The sequence below is a fragment of the Symphodus melops genome, assembly GCF_947650265.1.
Source record: "Symphodus melops genome assembly, chromosome: 10".
Lineage (NCBI taxonomy): Eukaryota > Metazoa > Chordata > Actinopteri > Labriformes > Labridae > Symphodus > Symphodus melops.
The window spans coordinates 9,470,083-9,483,743 of NC_136700.1; the positions used below are offsets into that span (position 1 = coordinate 9,470,083).

The window sequence follows — 13,661 nt, forward strand, 5'->3', positions numbered from 1 at the left end:
TCGATCGTGCCGCCAAGAAGCAGCAGAAAATCGACAAGGAGCCAGACAAGAGCGGCTACAGAGATATTGATCAAGAACCTTATGACAGCCGAAATATGACAGCCCCTTCTCTTTCCCACATGCCCACTTCCACTAGTTCTTCCAGTCCTGTCTAATGCTTGTCATATCTTATATACAACACCAATCTCATGGAATTGTTCCTGGCAAGGCTCCAAGCCTTTAGCATGACTTAAAAATCCAGTCGGAGACTTTATTAGAGGTGTTGCGTCACGCTACTTTTACAGCGACAGTGAACATGACAGGTTTTTTTTTTTTTTTTTTTTTTTTAATACGTGTCCTTACAAGTGTCAAATCAAAGCCATTTATTTGCTTACACAGTAGCTCATGCAGAAGTTCAATATCTCTGACATGATGAAGATCAAGTCATCTCATGAGGTCAAAGTAAGCCACCTCCAGAGGCGCCAGCCCACATATTGCCCGTCAAGACTGCCCAATAGCTGAAACCAGTCCCACCTCAGGTCATCTGTATTTCTGATAGTCCATCAGTAATGCTGCGAGGATACACACTACATATATATATATATATATATATATATATATATATATATATATATATATATATATATACACACACATGTATTTTATCTTGGCAGTTTTACTGTGGATAGTGGCTTGCAGGTACATCATGTAAAGAAAATTGTATACACTCAATGCATTTATTGCCTTTTTGTGTTGTTGTGAATCTGTAACCATTTATTCCTGACAAGTGCAATACAACTAGTAGACTTGCTTGTTTTACAACCAGAGGAACAGTTGCCCATATCAAAGGAATAATATAAAAATAAGTCAAAATGTATGTGTAATGTATCAAAACTTTTACTTTTTCATACATTAAAAAAAGTATTTTGCATTCTTTTTTATCCCAGAGGGAAATTCTGGCTTACACTCTGTCATTGCGAGGCGTGCTTCTCACACACATAGGCCCAAAATACATTTCGCTGTGATTAATGGCTGGCAAGTCAATTATTTTCAAAGTAGAGTCTTATCTGTGGCGTGTGCTGAAAACCTCATAGACACACATAGAAGGGTTTGTTCTTTGCATTGGGGCGTGCATCAACATTCCAAAGTGTTTTGATTGCATTTAGGTGCTAACTTTCCTCACCTGACCAGCAATGTTTGGTCCAGATCTTGCAGATGATGCAGGTGGGAACTAGCCTTTCAAAATAAAGTCCAAAATATTACAGTCATTGCAGTCTGACATTACCATATAAGTGCAACAAGGGTCCCTGAGGGCTCTGGCGCTGGGTTTGGCTAGAAGGTAGATGCCTTATCGTAGCGAGTAAACACATGTTAATACTGAAGTGTAGCAATAGTTCGAGCTGTAGCCAAGAGACATTGAAACAAATATTTTTCCAACATGTTTACTTAACTTCTTTGCGTGGAAAATGTCGAACTGGTTTTGTCACTTCTTTGGAATTACAGTATCTTATTCGATGCAAACTATGAAGTCGACAAATCTGCAATGCCATTTTCTTTTGTGGTGGCAAAATAACAACAAAAGCAAGCGTTGTTTTACAAACAATCATGACACATAAATATGCAGGATATTAAATAATTCACTTTAACGCAGAAACAACGTGTGCTTTTATGTAAGCAACTTATTGTGTTGTGTGGTCTTAATGGTTCCAATACGCTATGCATCACTCAAATTAAGTTGCCCAATGTGTTTTGTATAACTGAGGATCACACGCTGACATTTTCATGACATCTGGCTTTATTGTGGTTAGCAGACGTTTTGAGGCTGAACCACAAAGATGCCCTCGTGACTGATGTTTTTACACTAGCTAGCAGTGTAAATCTCCAACAACAAAGATCAGTGTTTAAGTGTAGCGGTCCTGAATGTGATCACTCCGCAGGCCTCCTATTGCCAACAAGGTGTCCTCGGGAAACACACACAAACTGTGCTCTTCACAGCTGCAATTACTCTTCACACTTGACTCTTCCCTCTGTTCTCCTCTGCGTATTTCAGAGGGGGAAAAAAAAGCTTTTCTAACCCTAGCTTCAGAAGTAAAAGAGGAGGATGTGTGAGAAAAGAGGTGAAAGGTGGCTGAGAACGGAGGGAGGAGATCCTGGCAAGCCTCCCAACTTTCTGCAAGTTAAGATTTGACACTTGGGCTCAAAAGCACCAGTGTTGGCTAGAGATTTGGCACTGCCTTAATCTAGCCTCTCTTTCATCTAATCACTTGTACACAGAGCACAGAGGATACACATTCCTCCATCAAACAGACAAACAATTGAATTTTCCTCTGGGTCGTTTAAATGGCTCTTTTTGAGAATAACACAAAAAAATATGTAAAGCCAACCAGAAAAAATAACGACTAAAACAACAAACTGGAATAAGGTCTCAATTGTCTTCAGGCTCTTAACACAGAAACACATAGATACACACGCACGTTTGCCAAGGCCAGCTATGGAGTTGGCGCCTCAAAGGCAGGAAATCAAAAGGCGTTTGTATTCACAAGGGCTGTTTGGAGGAAGACGGTTGGTCGGTTTCCTGTGCCCACACCAGCGTGCAGCCCTGGGGTCCTGGCGACAGTCTCACACCCCTGTCTGCATCAATAACCATGCACCTTAGTGACGGACACAAAAGCTGTCTCAGAATAAGCCAGGAGAAAAAAAAGGTGCCACTCTTTATTCCTGCATTCTCCCTACTACTTCCTCCTGGCTGTGCTGGAAAATAAAGTCAACAGCAGGAGGAGAAAGAGGACGAGAGGGCTAAAGTCTCAAAAAACAACGTTTGTTCACTCGTAACAGTGCACACATTTAAATAAGAACACAAGGAGCAGGTGGTATACCAAAGACTTAAAGTGTTGATAAATATGGTTTCAGTAAAAATACACTTATATTTTCTATATAGTTTAGGTTTTCATTTAGCAATGACAAACATTTGACTGCATATAATTCTTCGTAATTCCTAGATCAAATAGAAATCATTTGGTTGTGCAGACCGTTTCTTTGAAACTCTGGGCTGGGACAATACCATTTTGATTGGCATCTCCCTAGCTTGGCAAATAATAAATGCTGTATGTGAAAATAAGCATTCGGCAGCCATTCAAACTACTTTTGCAGATTGTGACTCAAAACCAGAGGATGCAATAGACAGATTGCATCCTCGTATCCGTTTTGTAATAGATAATATTACAAAGAGTAAGGTATTTTACCTGCTTTTAGTGAAGTCTCTCAAGTTATTTGTTATAAATTAGTACTATATATATAAAGATTGATTGATGTTTTTTTTTCATCCATGTAAAAGTAAGCAGATGGCATACACATAGCATGACTTATTTCTTCTTAAAGCTTTTATAGTAGTACTAAATGTTAGCTCTGTTGCGTTAGCTAGTGCCATATTTTCATGGAAGTTCACTCCCTTCCTACATGTCATTCCCGACTCTCTCTGTCCCTGATTTCCAACTCTATCCACTGTCCTGTCTCTGTAATACAAGTCACTCCCCCTGCTGATTCTTAACACTTGCTTACAAGAATAGTGCAACAAATGGGCCACACTTATAATGGTATACATTTAACACTAGTGGCCGGCAATAATTCACCAAAGAAAGATGCTAACGCTTGTTGTAACCGCATCTGTGAGACTTTTTTTTGCCAGGATTTGATTGCATAACGTACCAGGAATGCTTTTTTTTTTTTATTAATTCAAACCAACACCACCACTTCCTTCTGATTGCCAAGTTTGTAATACTTTTCAGTACTATATTGTATCAACAACCTTACATTATATAGTAGAAGGTAACAGTGGAGAAGAGTTATATAATTTGATGAGTCGTATTACATCGTTTGCCATGTTTTAAATACAAAAATTTATTGACAAAGATACATATGGCCCCATATATCCAGAAGGCTACAGGGGATTCACTTCCTTTTCTTGACAACAGCTGACCACTTTACAGATTTACAAAGGCTTTAGTACTGACATCAAACATTAACACACCGTCCAGAGTAAAATATTTACAGAGCGAGCTCCACAATCAATTCTCCAGAGTGATGACGACATGACACAAAAGAGAAATGATTATCTGCCACAACACGGACACAGTGCAGAATTTACTTTGAGGTATCTCATACAGACAAGTCTTCAACGTAACGTTGGCGTTGCTAAGCAGGCGATAGAGTGTAAGCGTCTGTTATTCATCAATTATGTCAAAAAAATACAAGTAGTTAGAACCAGCTCTGGTTAGTCCGGCTGTCACTGGTGTTTTTTGATACTAGACTCATGCACTAACGGTCTGGATTAGTGATACTGACAAAAACAAATCGAGTTTACAACACAAGCAAATCTGGCACATCACAGCATCCTGTACATAACACCTAAAAAAAAACATTCATCATAGTTTCATTTACACAAAAATACTGTAAGTATTGATCTTCTCTTTTTTTCTGTTCACAACTGGTTAACAAGCAGAGGAAGATTGTGGTAACAAAGCCATCGCAGTCCTCAACCCCAGAGCAGTCAAAATAAAACCTCGGCGACCACATTTGTATCCCAGTCAGTTACAGATAGAGGAAGAAATGATAGGTGGCCCTCTGCACAGAGTCCCCCGTTCATAGTGCATTACAATGTCTGTACGGCACATCCATGCAGCAATCTCAGGTTCAGTGCATTTCATTTTTCCTCCAAGAGCCATCCCAGGTACACTTCCTGAAGCACAAGCTCGAACCTTCTAAATAGCTATTGATTAAACTTCAGCTCGTCCTTAGAGAAGATTTAATCTATTCTCGCACCTATTTTTCCAGAATAAATTGATGAGCAGGAGATTAAAGCCCATTACCTCTGGCTGTCCTGGTCATAATGTGTCCAAAGTGAAGCAACACTTTCTACTCAATAAGAATGACAAGTGATTGCTCTGACATCTACAAGTACAATACATGTACGGGACAATAGAGTACGATATCTTATCAACATCCACAGGCTGCAAGCAAGCGATGGATAATACGGGGTTAAATATGGAGTATTCGTCCTACAGTTCAATAAAACCAACGTCCATCCTGTTTGACACACAGCCTTTAGACCCACAGTGCATTAATTTATTTATTCAATACAAAGTCCATCATGCTTTTTTAAAGCTAACAGAGATCCACACCCTATGACTTTTGTCACAGTCGGCGTTCTCCGTTCTCCACATACTCAGCCAGGCTGTTCAAAGCCGTCTCCTCACTCTTTGACTGCAGGACGTGGTCCCCCTTCTTGGAGGGCTTTTTCGTCGCACGTGAGAGCTTCCTCCTGAACGTATCTCCCGCCAGGAAGTAAAGAATAGGATCCACGCAGCTATTGAGGCTGGCTAAGCCCCGTGTCACCTGGTAGGTGGCATAAACACGGTTGTTAAAGTCACACATGTCCGGGCTCTGGAAGTAAAGCCTTGCCCTCATGTTCAGGTTCTTCATCACGTGGAACGGCAGGTACGAAACGGCGAAGACAGCGAGCACAATGATGACAAGGTGGATGGATTTCTGCCGTAAGGGGGCATTGTTCATGTCATTGTAGATTAATGCTTTCACAATCATACCGTAACAACAGAAAATGATAATAAAAGGGATGCAGAAACCAAAAACAGTCAAAGTCATGCTGTAGATGAAATAACCCGGTAGTTCATCCTCAGTGGTGGTGTCATAACAAGTGGTTGCATTACGCTTCAAGCCGGTCCTGGAATAATAAAGAATAGGGGAGATGGCTATAATAACCACCACCCACACCAACGCACTGGTAATAACGGCATTTTTTTTCTTCAGTCGGCCCAGAGATTTAAGCGGATGCACCACCCCGGTGTACCTGTGCATACTGATGCAGGTCAGAAACAAAATACTCCCATACAGATTTACATGGAATATGAAACGCTGGAGTCTGCATAGAATGTCCCCAAATATCCAGTCGGTTTTGTTAAAGTAATAGAAGATAAGGAAGGGCAGCGACAGCACGTAGCAGAAGTCGGCCAGCGCCAGGTTGAACATGTAGACAGAGATGCTGCTCCACGGTCTCATGTGGCACACAAACATCCAGATGGCCAGGCTGTTGCCCACCAGCCCCGTGATGAAGACCATGATGTAGACCGTGGGCAGGTAGTAGAATTGGAAACCGGTCTTGGTGAGGGAACATCCTCTTGTGTGGTTGTGCAGATCAGTTACATTCAGCAGGGAGGTCAAGTTCAGGTCTGTGGTCATGGTGTCAGGGGTGGAGATAGGTCCTTTTACTGCATGAAAGGGAATGGCATACACACACCATGATCAGCTTAACATTTCTGCTCAAATGCAATTTTTTTTTTTTTTTTTTACAGAACATAACAGTCAAGTTTGGTGCATGGCTGTATTTAAAACCCAGCCAGGAACTGAATCTAAATTTCTGCTCCAAACTTAATTTTGCGAAACGCCCACGCACAGCTCAACAAACAATTGAGTGATTCACGCATGCACAGAGACGCACACACACACAGCAATAATTAACGTATTACAACACTCACCGCTGAGAGTGACTTTTATTCCACATTCCTGTAGCCTCCACAGTGTCAAGAATTTCAGTCAACACGCGGATGGGGCGTTACGAGCTGTCAGGTGTCTCCATTCAGTCTCTAAACAGTACTGGAAATTGTTTTAAAAGTTGCGATATCCTTGGGGTTTGTGCTGACACTTCAAGGGGAAAGGAGTCCGCCGTCGGTTCGTCTTGCAGTGCCTACGATTTCCCACAACAGAAGCAGTGGGACGCGGCGGAGACAGCTGCAGGCTCTGGCACGAAGAGCTGGAATCGCAAGCAGGCGAGAGGAGGCTCTCGGCGCTGTGGAGAGGGGAGGTGTGCACAGCACAAAACCACCGAGCTGCTTCCCGACTCCAAACATGCTCTGTGTGTTCCTCCCTCCTCCCACTAAGACTGATCAGATCTGACTTGCATGCACGGGTGGAACACGGCTAGAGATACGGATGTTAACATTTTTAGTCCATTTAAAAGTCATAATTTCCTTTTGCACCCTTGTGTAACAAATGCATTGAAAACGTCCGTTTTGTAAGTTTGAACCTTTTTAGGCCAGTAATGGACATATAAAGACAGCCAAAAGTGATGTTTAATTTGGATGGAGGATGTAAGTGGAAAGCCATCTGTTATCAATATAATGTGAAATGGTCAAAGCTATAATGGACTAATTTCATTGTATCTCACTGTCATTCATATTTTGCTTTAAATGTTCTTCAACACTGGCTGTCAAACGCAAATTGTAGGGAGTCATTCATTAAGACAGTTGGGAGATAGTTAGGCACATACACAATGAATCTTTGTTTCCCACATCAAGATGGTCATTTAGTCTTTCGAAAGCGCTCAGACAGACGTGTGGGGCAGAGCCAAGGACAGAGACTGGCAGGGGCAGTAGACAGAGGGAGGATGGTGGAGAATGGTAAAGTAGTGAAGGGACTAGCTGCGGAAAGAGAGACACAAAGGTTAAGGTAATTATGCGACGATGCTAAATATCCTAAGAAGTGCGGTCAAGCCAGGATTTACGCAGTTTTAAGGTGCGCGTGCAGAAGAAGCATTACGGGAAGAATTCAATTTAAAATCCCCACAGGCTTGCCTATCGTTTTAGAAGTGAACGTTTGCTTGAAAAGAGGAAATAACACATTGTCATATCAAAATAAAAGCGATCTGAGATATGGAAGATGAGTTATATTCAAGGTTTGTTTGAAGAAATTACTTGTTACCACAGAGTGGTAGTTCACCACCTTATGACGTGATTAAGCCAAATATCAGGACTTGATGTTGAATTTCACAATAAGAGCTGTCTGAAAAATGTTGGGAAGGTTAAAAAGAGCTATATTCAAGACTTATTTCAAATTCAGATTAAAAGTAAAGTACCCTTTACCACCGACTTATTTTAGTTTACATTATTCCACTACTTCACAATGTTGGTTACTTAATGTCAAGACAGTGTATTGAAGAATTTCAAAATAAAAGCTATCTAAAGAGAATGGAAGATAGGATGTCAAATCATTCATTAAGTGCAACATGATTAAGCCCTTGTTTCCAGGAATCCCATAGGAAATCAGCTCTTAACTTTGAAATACGTCTGTAAAATTCCCTGGTTCCTCCTGAGAAACTCCAATTAAAAAGCTGTTGTTACCAGAGTGAGTGTGTGTGTGTGTGTGTGTGTGTTGGTAAAAAGACATACTTCAGGAAGTCTCTCTGGAAATTACAGATTTCAGGATATGTAAAATAAAATGTTGCAAAACATATACGATACCCATCATCATATACCCACAAAATCACAACAAAGTGAGTGTAAAAGAAGAAAATACAAACAACTATCAGAGTAAATTCTCCTCTATTCATCACACGAAAATGCATTGTGTGGTAATTGTGTTTTATCAATAAAAATAAATTTCCTTATGAGTGTTTGTTGGGTAACTTGCGATGCATTGGACAATGTTGTGAACACAATTTTATTCAAAATGTTATTCTTGACTTATTGATTTTAAGTTTGAAAATAAATAAAAAAATACCATTCTCAGATATTGAGTCATTATGGAAAATTAAACTAAGGTTTCATCTGTGCAATTGCAACTGTAAAATATATGATTACATGCTTAATTTTCTGCACAACTGTTATAGCAAACTATATGAGATGGAAGCAACAGCCATATAAACCCCAAAGAAATCTGTTTATTTGCCTGTAAATGTGTGAGAGAGAATTTGGTCGAGAAATTAAGTCAAAATGTTTAACCCCAGAAATGCCTCTTCCAGGTCATTTTTCACAATGGTAGTGGGCATTGCTTTAATTGCTGTAAATAGCATGTTTGAGTAGGTTATAGCTGTATTGGAAACTTGCAGCATGACAACCCACTGCACTGTTACATAATCACTTCCAGATAACTATTAGTGGGCATCTGCCAAAACACAGAGTGATGGAGTGTGCACCTTGTGATTTATTCTTTGTGTTTTGTGCCAACGCACAAAGTGTGCAGCTCAGAAGCACAGAGGCAAAGACTAAGTTAACAAAGGACTCTGGAGCCATTTGTATTGAGCAAACTCATTCCAAAACCCAGCTGATGAGCAAGTTTGACATTTACAGAGCATCAGCTGACTACGTCTCATCTTATAACCTTGAAGAGCGAAATGAAAAGCATGGATGTAGTATTTAAAGATTCAGTACGGGCTGAGCTGAGTTAAGAAACGCTCAGTGCACCTGCCACTTCATTCCCTGCCAAGGACTATTTCCTGTTTGGCTCTGACCTCCATTTTCTGCCCCAGAGGCTGCGGGGACAATGAAGCATTGGGCACGGCTGCACACGCACTGGAAGATTCATTTGAGTGTATTTTGCATTGACATTTGGGAGGTCAGTGTACCTCAATTTACCAGAGAGGCTGCATTGTGATGTTAACATTTTCATAACCTTTTTGAATGAAAAATAATTAGATTTGTGTGTTGCTATGTTGCACATATTGGTAAATAGACTGTTGAATATTAAGATGTGAATAAATTATGTCCAGGTATTTCTCTAACCACCAAACTGATTTTGCTCATGTTTTGTAGTCGCTTTTAAGTACTGTTTATCGCTGCCGCCGTAGCATCAAGAGTAACTATGTATAACCCGAAGACACAATGAACGTGGCTGCAGGATCTGGGGATTATGCCCCCAACCTTCGGGTTGAGAGGTTGTGATACTCTACCACTGAGCCCTAGCCTCCCCAGCTGAATTGTCAGTTCTGTGCTTGATATTTGCATGTGTTAGTATGCAAAAGTGTAGCCTTGAACAACCGTTTACCACTTGACAGTAAGTGATTTTTGTGGTTGAATACACTTTTGTTGAAACCGTATTAAACCATTTAATGTAAACTAGTATGGATGTTTTCTTCACACAGGGGAGTCTGTACCTTTATACTGAAGGTTCGAAGTAAAAGTTATCTGCCCCTGTAAAAAGTACATTAAAATCTAATCACACTGCCACATGTTGAATATTATAAACCTGGCCGGACTTTTACTAAGTCATCACACACAGTCACTAATTTTGCTGATTCAGACATTCCCAGAAGGAGCCATCTTGTTTCAGATGGAGCTCTGTTGCACTGCACATGCTTCCAGGTGTGAAGTCAGATAAGGACGAAGTTGGATTTACCTTCTGCACACCCACCAATCCCCTCCTTAAGTGCGGCTTATGGATCACTGACTTACAGTCCAAAACATCCTCTCAACCAACGCTTCATCTGGTCTCAAGTGTGTAAAATGCAGAAAAATAAAGCAACAGGAAGCGTGACATTATTGCAGTCACTTTATAACAGGTCATTAGAGAAAGAGAGAGATACGGATGAAATACCTCAGAACTCTTTAACAAGCCCATTGTTGTTTCTCAGTTGAACTGCTGGATTTATTTCTTATTCCCTCCAGTCTCAGAACTGATTAGATGTAATTCTACTTCTTTTCATGTCTCAGATTTAATAGCTACGACAAGTGTAAAGCACAGAAAGCAAATTGTATTTGTCTCCAGCTCTGACCTGCATTTCTTTACATCCCGCTTCACTTGCTCTTCTGACAACCCAATCAAAATCAGAGTCAGAGCGGTTAATAGTGTTTCCTGCTTGTGTCAAGGCGGGACTAGGTCTCTGCTGGAACGTTTGATGATACAAATCAGACCTTGAGCGGCTTTAACATATTAAGACCAACGTACAAAGGATATCAAATTGTACAAATTAGTGGATTTTCCAGTAAAGGATTTTCTTCTTTGCTTCGCGTGCACCTAGTTTGATCTTTTTTTCATATACATCAGTGTGTTTCTTCACCTCTTTCATATTTTTCTTTTCTTTGTCTCTATTTGCGCTCATTGTTTCTATCTATTTTTAAATTGAATGAAAAAAAAAAAAACCTTCAGTTTTCCTTCCCCATTTCCAGGCTCACAAAATTCCCATAAGAAGACCACCACGCACACAAACACGTGTGATTGTGATGTTCATCGCCGCTGCTATTGAACTGTCTTATCAGCTGTCAACAGACTCGCCTACAAATAATGAATTCTTCTATTGCCTCCCTTTTTTCTGTCACTCTGCATCACTCCAACCTTCTGCCTTCTTTTGCAATTCTTCTTTCATGTCTCTCTTCCATTCATCCTATTTCAGACAAACGTCCAACTCTTACTCACTTCCCTTGCTGAATTCCAAAGTGAGAGGTGATGTGATTTGAAGGGAGCTTTTTTGTTGTTGTTCCCCACATTGAAACACTCAGTAGTGTAATGTGTTGTCCTGTGCCTGTTCTGTGTTCTGAGCCTAAACACCCATTACTACCAACAGTGTATACCGAAGATTTGAGAGAGCAAAACATTTCGCCACATTTTCAGTAATAGCATGTCTGATAGCCTGGCTGACTCTCTACCCGTGGGACTCTTGCTGTAATGACACTGCATGGCTGACTTGGTAACAAACATGGTCCTGTGCACAGTGTGATCGCACTGCCTCAGCTGTCAAAAACGTTAATCTTCTGTTTGTAGTAGAGAGGAGTGTGCAAAAGGACTTAGAACACAGTGCAGGCACTTTTTAACCCTCTGTATTCAAATAAAAAAATAAAATCCACGATTTAAAACTCTAGTGAGCAAATCTTAGCCTCATGGCATTTGAAAGATGGTTAAGAATAGACTGTGTGAACCTGCGTGATGAATAAACATACCAAAGAACAACACCTCACAGTGATGGACTGTTTATTCTGCATAAATATAAACTCCTTCACCAAGTTGTGCCTTTTATAAACAGGTTACTATTAACAAGGAACCAGATGTCTCTTGTGTGGATTGAGTACTGTTTACTTTGTAAGAAGGATGATTTTAGTTTTATCAAGATTAAAAACACAATGAAGCATTTGGCAAACTACAATAGATTATATATTTTTTTAGAAAGGCAATTCACCATTATGCCAGCCACTTGTTTGCTAACTGATGTTTTGAACTCTACAGGTTGGAATTTTGGCTTTCACCACTTTGGGTTTATGGAGCCAGAGGTAACCATAATGGGAGGGTGGTAAGGGAAACATTTGGATTATTACTCCTCACGTGTTTTGCAGTTTTTTCTTGTGTATGTATGTATGTATGTATGTGTGTGTGTGTGTGTGTGTGTGTGTGTGTGTGTGTGTGTGTGTGTGTGTGTGTGTGTGTAGGTGTGTGTGTGTGTGTGTGTATATATATATATATATATATATATATATATATACACAATATCTCCACTGTATTGCAAACAAAACTTTTCAAACATGCTACCTAGATCTTAGCTTCCTTAAAAAGATTCAAGTGAGAAGAAGGCTGACTTTAGTTTTCTATTTTTTTTTTTACATTTATTCTAATGAACAAGATATTTCGTGATTTAGAGAATAAAGATAACTAAAAGGAGAGCCACGGCAAATTTGATAGATAATTAAATGCCAGTTTATTTAAGACATCATTTACATATTTGGAAGAAAAAACACTTGGATGTCAACAACTTGGACAGCAAGGTGGGAAGATTTTGTTGACATCTACAAAATAATTTAGTGTTCAATGTTCATACTCTGCTGATATTATTGCTCGAAAACTATCACTGGACAGACCTTAAAAGAAAGGTCAGTTGAGTCAGGTGCACTCTTTAGTTTTGAGTAAAAAGCTTGCGTGTGTTCCCACGCCCGCACACACACACACACACACCTACACACACACACACACACACAAAGGTCAGGTGCTCCCCAGGGCTCCTCTGACTGCCACTGTGATCAACAGGATAAATCTTCTGACCCCACCCACAAGCATCATACTCTTATTTATTTTTTGTTATTAAATCTTCTGTCTCTTATCCTTCACAGTTCTCATTCTTATTCCCCATAAATGCAACCAGTCTATATCTCAACAAATAGCAGGTAATAATTTACTTTCCCCGTTTCCCATTGAACAACTGACTTTTCTATAATCTGATCAATGTGGCTGAATGTCATAGAACCTTTCTATCAAGCCGAGAGAAGGTCAGTGTGTCCATCCTGTGTAAATACCACAGCTATGCAGTTCCCCGCTTGTCATTCTGCTTTTTACAGTGGACTAAGTCAAAGTCTGATATTTGTGCATTTTGGCAAACAAACCATGTTGTGATAGTAAAGATGCTGAAGTTTGATGAGGCTCCGTTTTTTGTAAAGCTTAGTCTGTGTTTTCATTTTGATCACAGATGAAATCTGATGAGCCTGTATTATTACCTGTAATAATACCAGTAATGTAGTTTGTAGACTGTAATGTGTAACTACCCCCCCCCCCCCCCCTCCAAATGTTTACAGTGATTCTTCACTTCCACATGGTCAGTGTATTTTTCTCCTTCACTTTGTATTTGTCTGCAATGTTACTCTTCTGTAATACTGAATAAGACACACTCACACATGTGTGCACAAACATTATGCACAAATAAAGCATCAAATGTTCAAACCATAAAAAGCCCCTTAGACAAAATACTTTTCATTCCACCGGCGAGAACCTCAAATACTGCATCAATCAACTGACTGTATTTCTTGGAAATATCTGAGAAGAATCAATATGTAAGCCATCAATTGGAGGCGTTTTATATTACGCACAAAAGCCATCAAAAACAATTCATCAAAACCTGGATCAAAAACAAAAACTGAGCA

The 13,661-nt window shown here is 40.0% G+C and overlaps 1 protein-coding gene across 1 annotated transcript; it reads right to left on the bottom strand.

Annotated features, from left to right (window-relative positions):
- Positions 1-3,271: 3,271 nt before the first annotated feature.
- p2ry1 (purinergic receptor P2Y1) lies at positions 3,272-6,919 on the bottom strand. Its single transcript, XM_079353421.1, has 2 exons — positions 6,528-6,919; positions 3,272-6,260 (listed from the first exon to the last, which is right to left on the bottom strand). The coding sequence occupies exon 2, from the start codon at positions 6,229-6,231 to the stop codon at positions 5,170-5,172; it is 1,062 nt and encodes a 353-aa protein (XP_079209547.1). The 5' UTR covers positions 6,232-6,260; positions 6,528-6,919; the 3' UTR covers positions 3,272-5,169.
- Positions 6,920-13,661: the final 6,742 nt, after the last annotated feature.

Coding starts and splice junctions, on each gene's coding strand:
- p2ry1 (XM_079353421.1), bottom strand. CDS start 6,231: ATGACCACAGACCTGAACTTGACCTCCCTGCTGAATGTAACTGATCTG.